The 20,528-nt window shown below is 44.2% G+C and overlaps 1 protein-coding gene across 1 annotated transcript; it reads right to left on the bottom strand.

Moving 5' to 3' along the window:
* Window positions 1-8,622: 8,622 nt before the first annotated feature.
* On the bottom strand, window positions 8,623-11,664 carry LOC140740978 (leukotriene B4 receptor 1-like). The gene has a single exon (XM_073070619.1). The coding sequence runs from the start codon at window positions 11,558-11,560 to the stop codon at window positions 10,547-10,549; it is 1,014 nt and encodes a 337-aa protein (XP_072926720.1). The 5' UTR covers window positions 11,561-11,664; the 3' UTR covers window positions 8,623-10,546.
* Window positions 11,665-20,528: the final 8,864 nt, after the last annotated feature.

Below are 20,528 nucleotides of genomic sequence, written 5' to 3'. Positions count from 1 at the left end.
TAGAAGATCACTGGCAAAAAAACAAACCTAAGAAATGTTACATAGGTTCAAGGCCTACTTACCTTTTACCAGCAATGCTTTGAAGGTGTTTGCTGTGAATTACAGTTGCTGCCCCATGGCTCCAAAGGACTGGACTCAACTGGGACCTCCAGTGTTATCTGTGTGGAGTATCCACATTTCTCCTATGACTGTATGGGCTTCCCCCCAGATGCGTTGGTTTCTGCCACATTCCAAATTGAAATTAGCTTTTAGGTTTTTTTTTATTTATTCATTTATGGAATGTGGATGTCACCAGCTAAGCCAGCATTTATTGCCCATCCCTAGTTGCCCTTGAGAAGGTGGTGATGAGCTGCCTTCTTGAACCGCTGCAGTCCTTGGGGTATCCATACACCCACAGTGCTGTTCGAGGCAGGGGGGCGGGGGAACTACATAATCCTGACTCAGTGACAATGAAGGAGCAGCGATATGTTTCCAAGTCAGGATGTTGAATGACTTGGAGGGGGATTTCCAAGTGCTGGTGTTTACAGGTATCTGCCGTTCTCATCTTCTAGTCAGTAGCGTTCGTGGGTCTGGAAGATGCTGGCTTTGGAAATTTGGTGTGTTGGTGCAGTGCATCTTGTAGATAGTACGCACTGCTGCAACTGTTCATCGATGGGGGAGGGACTGGATGCTTGTGGAAGGGGTACCACTCAAGTGGACTGCCTTATACTGGATGGTGTCAAACTTCTTGAGTGTTGATGGAGCTGCACTCATCCAGGCAAGTGGTGAGTATTCCATTACACTCCTGACCTGAGCCTTGTGGACAGGCTTTGAGCAGTCAGGACTGATTGTTGTAAATTATCTAAGTGTAGGGTAGATGATTCAGAGTGGAATTGAGGGAGAATATGTATAGGAAGATGAGTAAGAATAGGAGACCTGAGATAGATATGATGGGTGACTGGCCTCCTATCCATTTAGCTGGAAAATAATAGAACCTATAAGATGCCAGTCCTTCTTTGTAGGGTTGTTTGCCGAGGCTGGTGGTTAGGTCACAAACATTTTGTCACCAGTCAAGGTGATGTCATCGGTGCACAATTAAGTTTTGTTTCCGCCGACTGCTCGTGTTATATTGGTCCAATTCATTGTTCTGATAGGTTGGCTGTTACACTAGTCTCTGCTGGGTCCCGGCCAATCGGATAGCTGAGTGATCTCCATTGGACTTATCCGTGGTGATGGGTCATTGTGAGTGTTGGTTCCTCGGGTGCCCGCAGCTCACCCCTTGGCCCCAATCCCACAGGCACATAGCTTTCACCCAGTTCAATATGCTTATTAACAGAGTTCTGCTGAGAACCCAGCTTCTAAGAAGCAGAAGCACAAAACAAAAAAATCAAGTGAAATCTTAGAAACTTGGTTCTCAACAGAAGACTCTATTAACAAGCATATTTCCACACATATATACTTCACTGATCCTAAAGGGGACCTACTCTCTCCCTAGCTACCATTTTGCTCTTAATATACTGATAGAATCTTATAGGATTCTCCTTCACCTTACCGGAGAAGGATATCTCATATCCCCTTTTTAACTCTACAATTAACTTTTTAAACTACTCCTCCATTCCCTCTGCTCCTCAAGGAATTTTCATTGATCCTAGCTGCAAATACCTGATATGGTCTGTATACCTTTTCTTTTGACAGACTAGAGCCTCAATATCTCTTGTAACCAAGGTTCCCTAACCATGCCATCTTGTCCTTATTCTAAGAGGAAGATGCTCACACAAGAAGATCTGCAAATTCTGGAAATCCAAAGTAACACAAACAAAATGCTGGATGAACTCAGCAGGTCAGGCAGCATCTATGGAAAAGAGTGAACAGTCAATGTTTCAGGCAGAGTCCCTTCTTCAGGTCTCTTCATCAGACTGCCCCTCAACTCTTCTTATCTCACTTTTGAAAGCTTCCCACTTGCCCAGCATCCATTTACAACAAACAGACTCTCATATTCAACCTTTATGAGTTCTGGTTCTATGCTTTCAAATGTAGTCTTTCCCCAGTGTAGGACTCTTAGTTGTAGGCCAGTCCACATGTGCTGTCGTTCTCCCAGTGTGTATATTTGACCCCACCATGCCAGTTAAGAAGGCTGAGGACACACAGGTCAATAGCAAGGCTTATTGAAGGACATCCCTTTAGAACAAAAGAACATAAGGAATAGGAGCAGGAGTCGGCCATCTGTCCCGTCGAGCCTGCTCCACCATTCAATGAGATCATGGCTGATCAGGCCATGGAGTCATCTCCACCCACATGCCTTTTCCCCATAACCCTTCATTCCCCTACTATGCAAAAACCTATCCAACCCTGTCTTAGAAAAGAAATGAGGAGGGATTTCTTTAGCCAGAGGGTGGTGAATCTGTGAAATTCATTGCCACGGATGGTTGTGGAGGCCAAGTTATTTTGGTGTATTTAAAGCAGAGGTTGACAGGTTCTTGATTATTAAGGGTGTCGAAGATTAGGGGCAGAAGGCAGGATAATGGGGTTGAGAGGGATAATAAATCAGCCATGATGGAACAGCAGAGCAGACAATGGGCCGATTGGCCTAATTCTGCTCCCTCAGGTATGTCTTACAAGTTGGTTTTATAGACAAGGTTGGAGGACATCTACTACGCCAGTGAGGATAGCAGTTGACAATGAGCTATCTGATAAGGAGAGTGAAGAAGAGATCAGCAAAACCCTCTTTGGAGGAAGTAGGATAACAGAATCCAGATATTGTGATGGAGAAATCAAGAAAGCAAACTGCAATCTTGATAGTGGATGTGGTGAGCTGCATGATGCTGATAGTGACACAGGACATGTAGTCATGGTTTGGAGTAACGATGGACCACAGCAGCATAGTTTCAGTTAAGAATGGGGGGGGGGTGTCAGATATCCTTCAGGAGTTATGGGGGGAGAGGAGGGGGAGTGCTGGTAGCAGCCAGTTGAAAAATTCATTGAACCTCTTCAACCAAGGACAATGAATTAACATCATAGTCTGCAGAGAGAGCCATCTCCCAATATGGCAGTACTTTATAAGACCAAAAGCTATAGAAGCAGAATTAGGCCAATCGGCTCATCGAGACTGCTCCACCATTCCAACATGGCTGATTTATTATCCCTCTCAATCTCATTCTCCTGCCTTTTCACCATAACCTTTGATGCTCTGACTAATGAAGAAGCTGTCAACCTCCATTTTCAACATACCCAATAACTTGGCCTTCACAGCCATCGGTGACAGAGAATTTCACAGATTCACCAGCCGCTAGCTAAAGAAATTCTTCCTCACCTCTGTTCTAAAGGGATGTTCTTCAATTCTGAGGCTGTGTCTTCTGGCCTTAGACTTCCCCACACTATAAGAAGCATCCACTCCACATCCACTCTATCTAGGCCTTTCAATATTCAATAGATTTCAGTGAGATCCCTTTCATTCTTCCAAAGTCCAGTGAGTACAGGCCCAGAGCCATCAAACACTCCTGGTATGCTAACCCCTTCATTCCTGGGATCAGTAGCATTAAGAGGAAATTCTAGACATTTTTGAGAGCATGAACTAGTACAATCATTCAAGTGTGCGGACAAAGGCTGGGTAAATGTCCATCTCACTGCTGGTCAGCAAGTGAAGCAGCTGTTACATCTGGGTAGAAGAACACTGGAGCAGAAAGCATAGATTACAGAAGCTCCTGAAGTAGCCACCACAAGGCAGAGAATCTGGATAGTAAAGTAAAGTGAGTAGCAAGAGAAATAGAAAAGGGTGAGGTGTTTCAGAGGGGTGGGTATTCTGAAAAAGTAGTGGATTCCAGTCCGACACAGGAACAAGGGAAAAAGCCCTCCTCACCACTGAGCACATCTACCAGGAGTGCTGCCACAAGAAAGCAGTGTCCATCATCAAGGACCCCCACCATCCAGGCCGTGCTCTCTTCTCAGTGCTCCCATCAGGAAGAAGCCTTAGGTCCAACACCACCAGGTTCAGTAACAGTTATTACTCCTCAACGATCAGGCTTCTGAACCAGTGTGATCAGATTCCGCAACTGATGGACACAAATGACTCTATAACTCATGTTCTCAATATTATTTATTTACTTTTTTTTTGTGTTTGCAGTTTGGCTTCTTTTGCACATTGTTTGTCTGTCAGTCTTTTTGTGTATAGTTTTCCAGTGATTCTGTTTTACTTCTTTGTTCTACTGTGAATGCTTACAAGAAAATGAACCTCATGGTAATATATGGTGATGTACAGTATACATACTTTGATAATAAACTTACTTTGACCTTTGAGTCTGGGGCCACAGAAAGGCAGCTCATTATGAATATTCAAGTAATGATTATCACTTCCGTGGTGACTTAGGGATATCTGAATAGTAGAGACATTCACAACACTTTGTTACAGTGACAAGCAGTTCAGAGGAGAGTCTATTGTCAATCTGAACATTATAAAATAACCTATTCATAGGGGCTTTAGGACAAGAGGTGGACCATTATAGGAATAAATGTGCAAGATGAGAAATAAAAGACGCAGCACAAATTATATAGCAATGGAATACCAATTGAGGTGATCACTGACTGTGCAGATGGAGAAAATGAGACTCCGTGAGTTAGGAAAAAAGGCCAGAATTTCCTGTTCGGAGAACTAGTGACTGGCCAGAATATAGTGCAGATTGAGCTGGATGGATCAAGGGAGCACCGCATTGTAATGTTCAAAAGTTCAGAGGGATGTCGCACCACACATGGACTGACTAAGGTCACCTCAAACAGACCCACTGACAACAGCTGTGGCAGAGTTACTCCAGACAGGGGAAACCAGGAGAGAAGCAGCTGTGAGATCAATGGAACAAGCGAGGTCAATTCCAGACGCAGCAACAAGATCAACAGGACCTGCAAAGTTGAGAGGGAGCAGGAGGTATACCAGGAGAGGTAGGTACGATGGGAGCAGCAATCCTGGCTGCGGCCATTTGTGCGAAGGGCTATGAGGTCAAAGTTGAGATCAAAGTGTGGGCTTTGGTGAGCATCAGGCCTCGGTGAAGATTAACAAGGTAGATTTTGTTTCCTCTTTCTGTCCCTGGTAACTGTAACTGCAGAAACTGTCCAGCTCCAGCATTGGTTTAGAGCAGTTGGAGCCTCTGCAAGAAGTGTAGTAGAAAGTTTAGTAACACTGGTCACACTGCAGGTCCAGAAAAGGAGGAGAAAGGAGACCAATGGATGAAGAGTAATGAGCGCTGGTAGTGGATGATTCGACTTCAGCTGGTGACAGTGCAGAGGACCCAGTCATTGCCCCTCTTCCAAACAGGTATACCAATTTGAGTACTGTTGAGGAGGTGGTGGAATGGCCTCTGAGAGGGAAGCAGCAGCAGCTACTGGGTTTGTGGCTGCACAGCTAATGCACAATAGGGAAGTAAAAAGTTTAGTTGAGAAGTTGAGGTGTTGGAGAGCAGCACAGAAAGGTATTTTCTGTGGCCAACAGTGAGACTCCACACTGAAGTGCTCCCTCCATGGCACCAGCGTCAAAAAAGGCTTGGGTTGGGTACAAGCACCCTGAAAAAGAAAGGGCAACAGCAGGATGTCACAGTAGACATCTATAATATTGACTTGGGCAGAAAGAGGTTGGAGGTCTTGCAAGTGATAGTAAACAGTCGGGCAGAAGATTAACAAAGCAGGGCTCTATGCATATTTTCAAGTCTAGGGTTAATCCCTGAGAGACATGCTAGTGAGGGAACAAATAGAAGGCTAAGACAGAGGAAAACATGTCTAAAGGGCTGATTGAGGAGCAAAGGCTTTAAGGAAATAACAGACAGGACTGGCAAAGGAGAGACAGTGGATGTTGTGTACTTGGATTTTCAGAAGGCCTTTGACAAGGTGCTGGACGTGAGGCTGTTTCACAAAATAAGTCTCAAAATAGAGTTACATCAATTTAGAACAGAGACAAGGAAAATTTTCTTAAGCCAGAGTGTAGTAAGTTTGTGGAATTCCTTGCATTTTTGGGTATCTTCAAGACTGAGGTCAATAAGTTCTCGATTAATCAGGGTATCAAAGATTAAGGGGACAGGGCAGGAATATTGAGTTGAGAAGTATAATAAATGCTCTAATTCTGCTCCTAGGTTTCATGGCTTTAGGTACTTGGGTTATTAGTACCACTCCTGGAGTAGTTGGGACCTGAAGAAGGAAGACGAGTAGCACCTAAACTGGAGGGGGAACCAATAGCCTTGCAACCATATTAGTTAGGCAGGGTGAGTTGCAACATAACCTCCTATCGTTTGAACTCAATGCCTTGACTAATAAAAGCAAACATTCCATAAGCCTCCTTAACCACTTTCAAGGAGTTATGGAATTGGATCCCAATATTTCTCTCTTCAGCAACACTGTTAAGGATCTTGCCCTGAACAGTGTATTATGTCCTTGCATTTGCCCTACCGAGGTACAACACCGCACATTTTTCTGGGTTAAACTCCATCTGCCATTTCTCAGCCCATATCTGCATCTGAGCTACATCGTGCTGTATTTGTTGTTAGTCCGCTACACTATACACAACTCCAGCAATCTTGGAATCATCTGCAAATTTACTAACACAGCCATCTACATTTTCATCCAGGTCATTTATATACATCACAAACAGCCGAGGTCCCACTCCACTTACACACCGCCAGCTTGAACAAGTCCCTTCAACCACTATCCTCAGTCTTCTATGCACAAGCCAGTTCTGAATCTGAACAGCTAATTCACCACAGACCTCATTCATTTTAATCTTCTGCATTAGCCTCCGATGAGGGACTTCATCAAATGTCAATATTTACCAAGGGAAAGGATATGGAGGAGCTGGAGATCAGTACTGAGTGTATAGATACAGTAGGGTGTTTAGAGATCAAGGGGTATTAGGGGTAGGGGTTTAATTAGGTGTTTAACTAGAATTAGGGGTACTTAAGAGCCTCTTGGACAGGCACATGGATGAAAGAAAAATGGAGGGCTTTGGGGTAGTGTGGGTTTAGTACTTTTTTTAAGGATTATATGGGTCGGCACAACATGGAGGGCTGAAGGGCCTGTACTGTGCTGTAGTGTTCTATGGTTCTATGCCTCACTAAAATCCATGTAGACAGCATCTACCGCGCTACCCTCATCAACCTCTCTCGTCACCTTGTCAATAAACGCAATCAAGTTGGTAAGGCACAACCCGCCACGCAAAAAGCCATGCTGGCTCTCCCTAAATAGGCCACGAGATTCCAAATGCTCATATATCCTATCCCTAGGAATTCTCTCCAGCAATTTCCCTACAACTGGCATGAGACCTACCAGTCTATAGTTCCCAGGATTTTCCCTTTTTCCCTTCTTAGCCACTCGCCAGTCCTCTGGGACCTCGCCTGTGGCTAGAGAGGACACAAAGGTACCAGTCAAGGGCCCAGCAATCTCGTCCCTTGCCTCCTTTAATAAACTAGAGTAAATCCCATCAGGCCCTGGGGACTTGGCCATCTTAAAACTCATTAGGAGGCCCTATAGTTACTCCTCCTTGATCTCTAAACACCCTACTGTATCTATACACTCAGCACTGATCTCCAGGTCCTCCATATCCTTTCCCTTGGTAAATATTGAAGTGAAGTACTCACTCACATTCTCCACACCCCCCCCCCCACCTTTATCCTTGAATGATCCCACCCTCTCCTGAGTTATCCTTTTCGTCTTGATGTATGTATAGAATGCTTTAGGATACCCTTAACCCTATTTGCAAATAATTTTTCATGGCCCCGCCTAGCTTTCCTAATTCCCTTTTCTAGTTCTTTTCTAGCTTGTATATACTCCTTATGTGCTTCATTTGATCCTGAGGTCCAAAGCTTTACATACATTTCCTTTTTCTTCTTGACTGAGTTCATCACTTCTCTGGACATCCAAGGTTCTCTTATCCTTCCATCCCCGTCCTTCCTTCTAACGGGAACATATTTTTCCTGTAGTCTATGCAATTGATCTTTAAATACCTTCCGCAAGTCTGAAGTGGACTTGCCCAAGGTGTTCCAATTACACTTCTATATGAGTACAATTTCAGTATATGAAAGTTGCTGTCATTTTGCTGACTTGGATTTCTACCCACAGAATTCATCTTACCCATGAGGCACTTGCTACCAACCAACTTCCGCCAGTACTATATTTATGACAATGCAGGTGAGGCTCTAAATTAATACTGCTCATCTATGTTCACCAAGGAGAAAGGCAGAAGACGGTGGATAGAGGGAGGATGTGAAGGGTGAGATATAGTAATGGGGAGCTTCAGAAAAGAAAGGCTGTTGTGACTGAAATCACAGCATCAAGTACCAAATCACAGTATCAAATAATACATGACGATACATTAGTCGATACATAAATAGTAGCAAATTGCTGAATTTTCTGTGAATAGCTTGGTGTTTAGAGTAAGTAATGTGATGAAATGTCAACTGCTGAAGAAATGTGGGGCATGAAACGTGTTCATGAAGCTAATCTGGAGAGGTGATCCACTGGAATTACCAGTACCTGGAATGGATACCTCAAATGCTGGCTATAGCTCTTGTTGGCAAGAAGGCAAAGAGACTAAGTGAATTCGTGATCGGTTCAATTTATAACTATGGTTATACATACATACATATAATATATGTATATACACATACACACACACACATAGACAGAAAACAGACAGAGAGCATATCATTGTATATAATGCATTATTTGTGCAAGTTTATACAGAAGCTGTAAACAATTAACTCTAGATGTTTATGTGTATACAATTATTACATGCACTTACTACTCTTTACAAAGAAACAATGTAGTGTATATAAGAGTAAGAATCTTTGTACCATGCATATGATATTTGATACATATTTATACAGACACTGCCAATAGCTAAATGTTACCTCAATTCAATAAAGGATGTTCTGCTGCTAGCTCCACCTGTTATTTGCTTTTGGAAGCGGGGTCATTTATAAGCACGTCGGGACAATATTCTCCAACAAGTCACTGGGATACTGGGTTTTGCTTCTGGGCTATGATGGCAGTACAGCTGTGAAGCATTCACACCACAGCAGTGTTTTTGCCAATCAGTACATATTGCTGCCACACAGACAACAGAAAATTCAAAGCCAGACATCCTAGACCCAGATCCATTAAAAGCCAGCCTTACAAACCTTGTTCCTACATCCTTCGATGCTACTAAATTTTGATCCAATTTCCAAATTCCCCTTCTGCTAAAGTGGTGATTCATTCTCTAGTCTCCCCCTCCACCACCAACCAAAGCTCTAGATCTTCTAAATCCTCCTCCTCCACAAGTTGCTGATGCCCTCTTCAAAAATCACCAGCTTCTTTGTAATGCATTCTAACAATCCCAGCTAAACTTTCCCTCTACCATTGCTGTGGGCTGGTGGATCTTCTTGCCAAGTACCTCCCACAGTCACTCCTTCGACATACTACAGCCTCCACAATCCATCTCCCCGTCCCACTCCAAGATCTCAACCCTGTAATGGCGGCCCCGTGCACAGTAGCAAATCCTGGATCTGAATATTATTCACAAACTAAACCAAAACTAGTCATAGGCCAAATCTGTCTCCAAATGCCATCTGGGCAACCAATTCTTAAAGCACAACAGCCAGATCCAGTTTGGTCTTTATTCAACATGAGTTTATTGAACAATAGATCAGCAACATTATACATGATTTTCCTTAAAATCCTTCACACAAGGCTAGCATCTGTTACCCATACCTAAAAGTTCTCGACTGGCATACATGAACTGCTGCATTCCATATAATAAAACATAGAACATGAATGTCTTACGGATTTTTTTGTCCCAGGCATGATGGAGCAAAAGCAATATATTTTCACCTCAGGATGTTGTACAGCTTAGCAGTGGCATCCCCACATACATTTTCTCTTTGCCCCTCTAGGCTGAGGACATTGCAGTAATGGGAAGTGCCGACAGAAAGCTTATGTTTCAGTAGCAGATGTTGCCTGCACACATCGCAACCACTGGGCCCCTGTGGTGAAGGTACCATGCTCCTTAACGCCAGTCAAACTAGTTTTGATCTTCGGGAAGATGTGACTTTATTGAGTAAAGTGACACTGCATCTCCAGCCAAGGAGTCTCTACGCACCAGATTTATGCCTTGAAAACAGTGCAGTACTTTCAGATTTAGAGGACAAGTTAAGCACTACAAAACACCAAAGTGGCCTCTGGTCAGTGGTGGCTTCAGGAGTGTTGGTGGAGACGCCACTGAATATCAAGGGGAGGTTGATGAACTCTTTTGTTGAAAATCAGTAGTCTCATACTAATCAGAGCCCGGCGTTGCCGAATGCAGGCACGCCCTACTTCACACTTCAACATTATACCATGAGCAGCTAACTTCCCCACTCCTGGCTCCTGCTAGAGAGATCACCGACGAAGCAGCTGACAGCAGGCGGACATCATAATACGCTCCTTTTTGTTGTTTTGCTTTGAATCGGGGAGCATGGTGTTCACACTCAGTCACGTCCACTGTCTTTCACTGTAATTCACATAGAAGCGCGCAGGATATGGGAAAAGGCTTTAATGCGCATCGACAGATGAAGCGGCCTCATGTTTTGAGCATACACGCCGATTCAGATCGAAGCTCGTGGTCATTCGACTCTTTCTCCCGTTTCTCTTTTAAACTGCTATTCATTTGCTCAAAGACTTTGGCGAGATTTGAAGCTTTAAATCCCGTTTTAAAGTTCCGAGCAGCGAATGCATACAGGATGGGGTTAACACAGCTACTGATAAACGCCAGGGCTCCGGCAGCGTTCTTAAATCGGCCGTAAATCACTTCCATTGTATTAGAGAAAGCGGCATCTGAATGCTTTGTCAACAGCGAGGTAACACGGCAGAGGTTCAGGGCGTGATATGGTAACCAACACAAGACAAACGCGATCACAATGCTTGCGATTAACTTGCCCGCTCTGCTTCTTCTTTGGCAGGTCATTTGCTTTATTCTTTTGGAAATGACGGAGTAAGAAATTATTAGTGTGATGAAGGGAACTAGAAACCCCGCCAAGGTGATCAGCAGGAGCAGCCCTATCTCCTGTTGGCTGGAGGAGTAGACTCGACGCATCGGGCGCCCCTTTGCGTCAAGCTCGATTTCAAGAGTCATATTAGGCAGAGCGAGAAGCGAAGATATAACCAAAACGCAAACAATTACTTTTATGATTGTTCCTTTCTTCCGCCACTTCTGAATGGCAAAGGGCTGGAGAACTCCCAAAAGACGCTCCAAACTCATCGCCGTGATAAGGAACACACTGGTGTACATGGACATGAGGATCAGGTAAAGCGTCAGTTTCCAAAACATAACTCCAAAAATCCACACATCACTGAGAGAGTAAATCCAAAACGGCAGAGTGACGAGAACCACGAAGTCTGCCGCCGCCAGAGTCAGAATGAGTATAATGGTAGAAGATCGGCGTGTAATGTTAAAAAGAATTGTACATATCACTATCAAGTTCCCGGGTATTCCAATGAGACAAGCCAAGCTAAGCACAACGCAAGCCACCACGTTTTCCACCGGCAGAGTCTGCGTGCTCCCATTGTAATCCACAGTTATATTGGAAATCCGCATTTAGATCATTTAGTCCTATTCCTTTAATAAAATAAATTCTAACGGAAAATGTCCCCTGGAAACGGAGAAAGAGCAGCTTTGTGTGGTGAAGTGCATTCAGCGCTTTCCACCCACTCACAGTCAGAAATTTGCATTGACTTCCGCCTTATATGGGAGTACGAAGGAAGTGCCATTAACCAAGAGCCCGCTAGTTATCAGAAACAGGAACTCGGGACACGAGAGAAAGAACTTGAAGTGTAGAGCAGGTGCCTCCCGTGCTTTATCATTAAGTCACCGACAGAAAGAAAATAACAGGGCTGTCAAACAATTAACCTAATAGGGGAAGGAAGATTTGATAGTTTATTTTTCGGTTGTTGCAGCGATGTTATTCGTAGGGTGGTCAAAATCAGAAAATTACAAGCACCAGAGCTGGAGGATTGCGGACATCCCAAATACCTAGGGGCGGCAGGGGAACGTAGTGCTTAGCACACGCTTTACAGTACAGACACGGGTTCAATTCCCACTTCCGCCTGTAAGGAGTTCCCCCCCCCCCCGCATGCTCCGGTTTCTTTCTACAGTCCCAAGACCTACCGGTTGATAAATTAACTGGTCATTGTAAATTGTCGCGTGTTCGAATTTTAACACTGAACGTTGCCAAACAGATTGCAAGACCACAATCTATGCAGGTTGGTAATAAAACCTCCACTTCGCTGACTATCAACACTGGCGCATCCGAGGGATGTGTGCTCAGCTCACCGCTCTACTTACTCTCTCTGTCCCACATAACTGTATGGCTAGTTATAGCTCAAATGTCATCTATAAATTTACTTATGATACAACCATTACTGGTAGAATCTCAGGTGGAGACGAGGGGGCGAGATATACCAGTTAGTTGAGTGTTGTCGCAGCGACAACCTCGCACTCGGCGTCAGTGACACCAAAGAGCTCATTGTGGACTTCACAAAGGTTCACAAAGGAGCGAACGCAAACCAACCCTCACAAAATGAGCCCAAGTGGAGAGAGCGAGCAACGCCAAGTTCCTGGGTGTCAAGATCTTTCAGGATCTAACCTGGTCCCAACATATCGATGTAGTTACAAAGAAGTTAAGACAGAAGCTACATTTCATTGGGAGTTTGAGGAGGTGTGGTTTGTCCCCTAAAACACTCAAAAACGTCTACAGACGTACTCTGGAGAGGATTCTGACAGGCTGCATCCCTGTCTAGCATGGGGGAAGAGAGGCTACTGCACAGGATCAGAAGAAGCTACAGGAAGTTGTAAAATTAGTCAGCTCCATCTTGGATACTACCCTCCGTAGTATCCAAGACATCTTCAAGGAGTGGTGCCTCAGAAAGGAGGCATCCATTATTAAGGACCCCCATCACCCAGGACATGCCCTCTTCTCATTGTTACTGTCAGGAAGGAGGTACAGAAGCCTGGAGGCACACTCTTAGCGATTCAGGAATAGCTTCTTCTCCTCTGTCATCAGATTCCCAAATGGACATTGAACCCGTGAACACGACTTCACTTTTTATATTATTCCGGTTTTACACTATAGTCACGTACCCCGTGACGGGTTAAAGAACCAACATTAGTGTTTATTAATAACTACGCAGTACAGTACTATAAATGCAGATATATCAAACAGGTTAGCAATGAGATATATATATATATATATATATATACACACACACACACACACACACACACACACACACATAAGTGTGGAAATAGGAACAAAACTAGGCTCTTTCAAACCTAGGGGTGAATGGATACAGTCTTACGATGATGAGTAAAGTTCAGTTCTGTTCGTGGTATTGAGTCTAGTAGAGTTGGAGAGAGAGAGAGAGAGATTTGTAATCCAAAGGTGTATGTTGTGAGAAGGCAATTATGTCGATATTCCAAAATAACAATAACAGTAGGTTTTATCTTCCGAAGTTGTTCGACGCCACACACGAATATCACCGACAGTGATCTTCAACGAATATCCTTTCAACACAAGTGGTACCACACCGGGTCGTCCCACAGTGGTGGCCACAGGATACGCAAACAGAATCCACGTTTGGATTATCACCAACAGTAGCTCTTCACGTGGTAAAACTACCAACCCCGGCCAGGATTATCACACACAGGTAGTTTCCACACAAGGTTACCCCAAACACTCAACTGTGATAACCACTTATCCGGTTCCACGACATACAAAATAACTCCTACAGTGATTTGCCAAAGGGGTGCCTTTCTTCAGTGAACAACCACACCCAGACAGGGGTAACGCACAAGTTGTAATCACAAAGGCTTCCCCTCACCAGAGAACCCACTCCTGTGGATTAACTACGTGACAGTCACACCTTCGTATTGGAATGGAACGCAAACTCACCCTTACGGGCTACAGAGGAGAGAGTCCAAACAGTGATCTTTTTGTCACTAGGTTTCTTCTGTTTCAAACATTCTTCTCCCCTCTTCTCTTCCTTTAAAGTCACCGACTGTGACCATAACCAAGGTGACCGTTCTCCTGTGGTAGAGTTAGCAACCCAGGCCAGGGTTGGACACACAAATAACTCCCCAGCCACTGATGGATCCTCCAAAAATCAACCTTCCTGTGGGCACAACAAGTTCATCCAGTGTCCAAAACAGTCTCTGTGTGTGTGTCTGTGTAACAGTGGACCTGGTTTTTATCTCCACATGTTGGACACCAGCTGTCGATCAACCCGCTCCGCCCTCCTCGCTCTGCAGGAACTTTGCAAGCAGGCAAGTGTCCTTGTGGAAAGATAAACAACTTGTAGAGAAACCATAACATCAATCTTTCGAGCAGTTTTTCTCTCTCTCTCTCTCACAGCGTTGGATGCCTCCCTCTCTCTTAATAGCAGCATAGTTCATAAGGTCAGTTCTGAACCCCATCACAAACTAAGGTCCTTTCTGAACCCCGTCACAATATTTACTGTAATTGATGTACTTTTTTCTCTATGATCATGTATTGCATTGTACTGTTGCCGCTAAGTTAACAAATCTCATGACATGCTGGTGATAATGACCCTGATACTGATTCTGAAAAGGTACACATGGGGGGTGAGGAGATATCGTGTCAGGGTGTGGGCTGTGGGGTTTTGGAGGACAGTTTGCGAACCTTGGGGAGGTTCGGGGAGGGACAGTGGATTAGCGGTGGCAGAGATGAAACCGGGTGATATGATGACGCTGGTGAGGTTGGGTTGATTTGTAACTGGGAGTTCAGCTGGTTTCTAAGCCAAAGCTGCAAATAGCCGTCTTCAGCTTCAAAAAAAGCATGATTGTAATGGGACCGAATGAAAATGAGATTAAACTGCCTGATGTTTAGTTGGAGGCAATTTAATTTCATCCAGCATTGGCCTTGGAGATGGTAGAGAGTAGGTGGTGGAGAAAAAGAATTAATTGTTGGTGATGATAGATCAACTTTAACAAGGTCATTGGAAAAACTTTTGTATTCATCCTCAAAGCAGTGCCTACCGTCTGATGCTGCTGGCAGCTGAGACCAACCCAGCTGCAGTTTCTTATCACCTGTCCCCTAAGCAAAATTCAATTGCTTCTGAAATAAGGGCCATCATATCTGATTCACTATGTTTACATAATACCCTCCATTCCTGACTGCAATAAGCCAGAAGCAGAAGGCTTGAATGCCCTAGCATTACTTAAACCCCTCTGACTCTCAACACAGGCACCCCCAGGGCTGTGTACTGAGCCCCCTCCTTTACTCTCTGTATACCCATGACTGTGTTGCCACCCACAGCTCCAACCTGCTAATTAGATTTGCTGAAGACACCACACTAATCTCAAATAATAATGAGGTGGCCTGCAGGGCAGAAGTCATCACCCTGACATAGTCATGTCAAGAAAACAGCCTCTCCCTCAATGTCGCAAAAACAAAGGAGCTGGTTGTGGACTACAGGAGGAATGGAGACAGGCTAACCCCGATTGACACCAATGGCTCTGGGGTTGAGAGGGTGAACAGCTTTAAGTTCCTCAGCATCCACATCACCGAGGACCTCACGTGGTCTGTACACACTGGCTGTGTGGTGAAAAATGCACAACAGCCTGTTTCACCTCAGACGGTTGAGGAAGTTTGGTATGAGCCCCTAAATCCTAAGAAATTTCTACATGGGCACAATTGAGAGCATCCTGATTGGCTGGATCACTGCCTGGTATGGGAACTGTACTTCCCTCAATCGCAGGACTCTGCAGAGAGTGGTGCGGACAGCCAGCACATCTGTAGTTGTGAACTTCCCAAGATTCGGGACATTTACAAAGACAGGTGTGTGAAAAGGGCCTGAAGGATCATTGGGGACCCGAGTCACCCCAACCACAAACTGTTCCAGCTGCTACCATCCGGGAAGTGGCACCGCAGTATAAAAGCCAGGACCAACAGGCTCCGGGACAGCTTCTTCCACCAGGCCATCAGACTGATTAACTCACGCTGATTTGAGTGTATCTCTACGTTACATTGACTGTCTATTTATTATAAATTACCATGATTGCACATTGTACATTTAGATGGAGATGTAACGTAAAGATTTTTACTATGTGAAGGATGTTAAAAAATAAAGTCAATTCAATTCAATAAATTGGTCTATTCCACAAACACCTTCCAGCCCTGTAATCTCTACCACCAAGACCAGCCCCTACAAGAGAACACCACCACCTAGAGGTCTCTTGCAAGGCACACCTCAAATCAGTGATGAGCAATAAATAGTGGCCTTGCCAGCAAGACCCACATCCTGAAAAACCAGTAACACTTTTACAATACTGTCATATTAGGTTAGATTAAGAGAAACTTAATATCTGGAGAGGGTTTTGGAAATACAAACTAGTTTTCCATTTCAAACAGCCTGTGCTGTTTATTTTTTCATGAGTAATGATTTGTTCAGAAGTGAATTGCTTCACGATCAGTTTCTGTGCGCAATACAATTCAAGTTTATATTTTTAAAAAATGAATCTAAATAGAGGAAGTTATAATACAGATTGAAGTATCTGTAATTGTCTTTTTCCTGTACTGTTCACAGTTATAAAGACTGCATTTATAAAGCAAATCTGTCACCATTCTTCTCTGCTGAGTCTAAATCCAGGAAGTAACATTATATGTTAACAGTAGCACAAGAAGCCAGCTCAGCAACACCTTCTCAAAGACAACTAGGGAGAATGAGATATGCTGGCCTGGACAACAATGTCAGGAATTTGAAGGCAAAGGATTCAGGCATGATAACATCATTGAATGATGAATCCATGTTGGAAGTGGCCATTGATGTAAAAGCTAATCTGCCACACATCATGCTATGTCTGACCATTTCCTATCTCATTGTCACACACATAGATAGAATGCTTCATTTCGTGTGTGCTTGTGAACAGTAAAACTTAAACATTCAGAGATATTACAGATTAACTAAAGGCCTGATAAATAATATAAGAAACATTTTTGAGAAGCAGTTATTGATAAACAGTACAATAGATGGAATTAACAAGTGCATCTTGTATTAATAGGAATGATTTTACTGACCTTTGACCCGATGTCCTTAAGGTGCCAGCTTACTTGGATTCACCTGGCTTCAGCTTTCCTTTCCTGTACTCTTTACAAATTCTGCTGTTATGGAGAAAAGACCATGAGGACAATCACCAATTTCGATATATCTTCCCCCGATCCCCTGACCCCGTCATTGGAAGCAGGCAGCAATGGTTGGCTGCCAGCAATCCGTGCCAGTGGGGTATGTTTCTTGGAGATGATCATGCTTACATCATCTCTGAGGGCCTGAAAATGCCCTGTACTCCTCAGGTGTGGAAGATAAGGTGTAAACTTGTGACCAAGGCGCCGCTCCGCTAAGCTTAGAATTTCAGGTGTACAATCTACTCCCGAGACCTTAACTTCCATTTGAGAGAAGGGGCAGGTGGCAGGGCAAGAGTGTGGTTGGGAGTGGGGTGGTGGGGGTGCAAGCAGCAGCAGCGGGGAGGCAATGCAACAGGGACTGAGGTCGGGAGCTTGGACCAGAACAGGGATTGGATTATGTCCGGGGCCTGAGGCGGGCAGACTTGAATGGTGATAGGAATGGCTGGAAATAGGGCAGGAATGGGGCTAGGAGAATGACCAACAGCAGGGGCAGGGGCAGGGATAGGAGTGTGGTTTGGGGTGAGAACAGTACCACAACCAGGATAGAAGTAGGAGTAAGGGTGGGAAGTAACTGGGAGAGGTGGGTAGGGAGAGGTGGTGGCAAATATATGACCTGGCACGTGTGCCAGCATGGTGGGGGGGCAGATATATTCCACATTGTTGTGAAGTCACACATTCTTTAATATTAAGTTCAGAACCTGAAAATGGAATTGGAATTGTTTTTTTATTATTGTCATATGTACCAAGATACAGTGAGAACTTTGTCTCGCATAATGTTCATACAGATCAAATCACAACCATAAGACATAGGAGCAGAATTAGGCCATTCGATCTGTCACATCTGCTCTGCCACTTCATCATGGCCGATCCATTTTCCCTCTCAACCACATTCTCCTGCCTTCTCCCCATAACCTTTCATGCCTTCACTAATCAAGAACGTATCAAACTCCATCTTAAACACATCCAACGACCTGGCCGTCACAGCCACCTGTGGCAACAAATTCCACAAATTCACCAACCTCTGGCTAAAAAAAATTCCTCCTCGTCCCCATTCTAAATGGTTATCCCTCTATTCTGAGTATATGCCCTCTGGTCATGGACACTCCACTGTAGGCAACATCCTCTCCATGTCCACACATGTAGGCCTTTCAATATTTTATAAGTTCCAATGAGATCACCTTTCGATCTTCTAAATTATTCTGTGCATTGTTGTAGAACAATGTTTAACAATAACAGAATGCAGGATGAAGTATAACGGCTACAGATAAAATGCAGGGTGGTAAACAGTAAGGTGCAAGATTGTAAGAAGATAGATTGTGAGGCAAAAGTCTGTGTTATCATACTAGGGAACTATTCAGTCCTCTTTCGGCAGCAGGGTAGAAGCAGTCTTTGGTATGTACTTTCATGCTTTTCTGTTTGCTGCCTGATGGGAGAGAGGTGAAGAGAGAACATCCAAGGCGGGAGAATCTTGATTACGTTGCCTGCTTCATGGAGGCAGTGAGAAGTGTTGACAGTCCATGGAGGGAGGCTGGGTTCCCCGATGCACCGAGCTGAGCCAAAAACTCTCTGCAGTTGCTTGATGTCACCTGCAGAGCAGTTGCCCTACCAAGCCATGAAGTTCAGGAATCCAGCTTGCACGCTGCCCAACTCTGCAAGTCCAAACTCAGGGCATTGCCACTCTGAGTGAGCCACGATGAGTAGAACACCAGGTCAAGATCCAGGTGGGTGGGCACACCTTCTTCTGGAAGGGCAAATGACAAGAAGAATGCCACCTTCACGTGGCAGGCTCTGCCGGCAAGTCCACAACCTATCGACTCACTTTCCGGGACTCTACACTCATGTTCTCAGTATTTATTTATTTATCTATCTATCTACTTACATGCTTATCTATTTACATATTTATTTATTGTTTGTTTATTTGTGCAATTTGTCTTCTTTTGCGCATTGGTTGTTTGTCTTTCTTAGTGTGCAGTTTTTCATTAATTCTGCTGTGTTTTTGTGAAATACTGTGAAAGCCCGCAAGAAAATGAATTTCAAGTTAGCATATAGTGAGATACAATATATGTACTTTGATAATAAATTTACTTTGAACTTTGAACTAATCTTTATCTCAGTAGCTCCCCCTGTGAACCTCATGACTCTACGGCTCCCTCTAGCACAGACCCTGAACCCCACAGTGAGACGCCCATTCCAGAAGCTATGGAGGGAACCAATGATGAGAAATGCTGAGAAATCTTGGCCCACATCCCAAAGGGAGCAAAAACCTTTTCCTGCTGCAGAACCTTCACAAACACCTGCCAGTAAGCAAGGGGATGTTCTGGTTGAGATATAAAAGGTACGGCAACAAGGAAGGCTGAAAAAAAGAGTATCTGCTACTAACAGGTTTAATAAGACTGATGGTGAGGTCATTGTTTAACTTTTCAAAAGCAACCTCAGCTGCATGAAGGTCGTCTGGAATTCCAAAACCAAACTAAGAACAAGAGAGATCACTACGCCTTCTGTAAGATTCCAAGTTATAGATGAATTGAGTGAAATTATTTCCATTCGGAAAAAAACATTAGAAAATAGATTGGTGAATGGCTAGCAACAGATAGATTTTATCATTGTTTTTAACATTTGCTAGAGAAATTCAATTGGGCAAGAGGATGTGAGCTTATCAGAATGCAATGAAAATGAGACATGGGAAAATGTTGACATTTCTTGAGTATCAACAAGTTATGTGCTTGAGATCTGAAATGTAATCGGAAAATGCTGAAAGCATTCACCAGGTCAGGCAGTATTAATAAGAAAAGGGAAAAAGTGAGAAAAGAGTGTGAGAATGAGTAAACAAGACAGTTTTAAGTATCAGAACAGACGAGTGAGGGGGCGAAGGGTATATCTTTAAAGGGAAGGTCTGATGATTATGAAACTATCTGATTAATGAAGGGGGAGGGGAGAGGGAGAGAGAGGGGAGGGAGTGAGAGAGAGAGAGGAAGGAAGAGAGAGGGAAAGGAGTGAGAGAGAGGGAGGGAGGGAGAGATCGAGAGGGGGACAGACAGAGAATGAAGTCAATTGGGGTGTTGGTGTGTGTAGGGATGTGTGTGTGAGGGGTCAGTGAGTAAGGGCTGTTAACTGAGGTAGGTTTGAGGATAATCAGTGAGTATGGGGGAATTGAGTGCTGGTGTATTGGTGAGAATGTGGTATTGGTGAGAGTGTGGTATCGGTGAGTGTGGGAGGAGGGAATTTGTGAGTGTGAGTGTGGGTGTGGGGATCATTAAGTTGGAGGAGTGAATGGGGTGGTAAGGAGTCAGTGAGTGTGGGAAGATTTGGAGAGGGAGGAGGGTGGAGAGTCACAGGGGGAGTGGGGGGCAGGGAAGGAAGGAGGGG

Source organism: Hemitrygon akajei, chromosome 17, assembly GCF_048418815.1.
Source record: "Hemitrygon akajei chromosome 17, sHemAka1.3, whole genome shotgun sequence".
Lineage (NCBI taxonomy): Eukaryota > Metazoa > Chordata > Chondrichthyes > Myliobatiformes > Dasyatidae > Hemitrygon > Hemitrygon akajei.
Note: the sequence above shows the minus strand (reverse complement) of the source record. Positions and strands in the feature narration are given on the sequence as shown.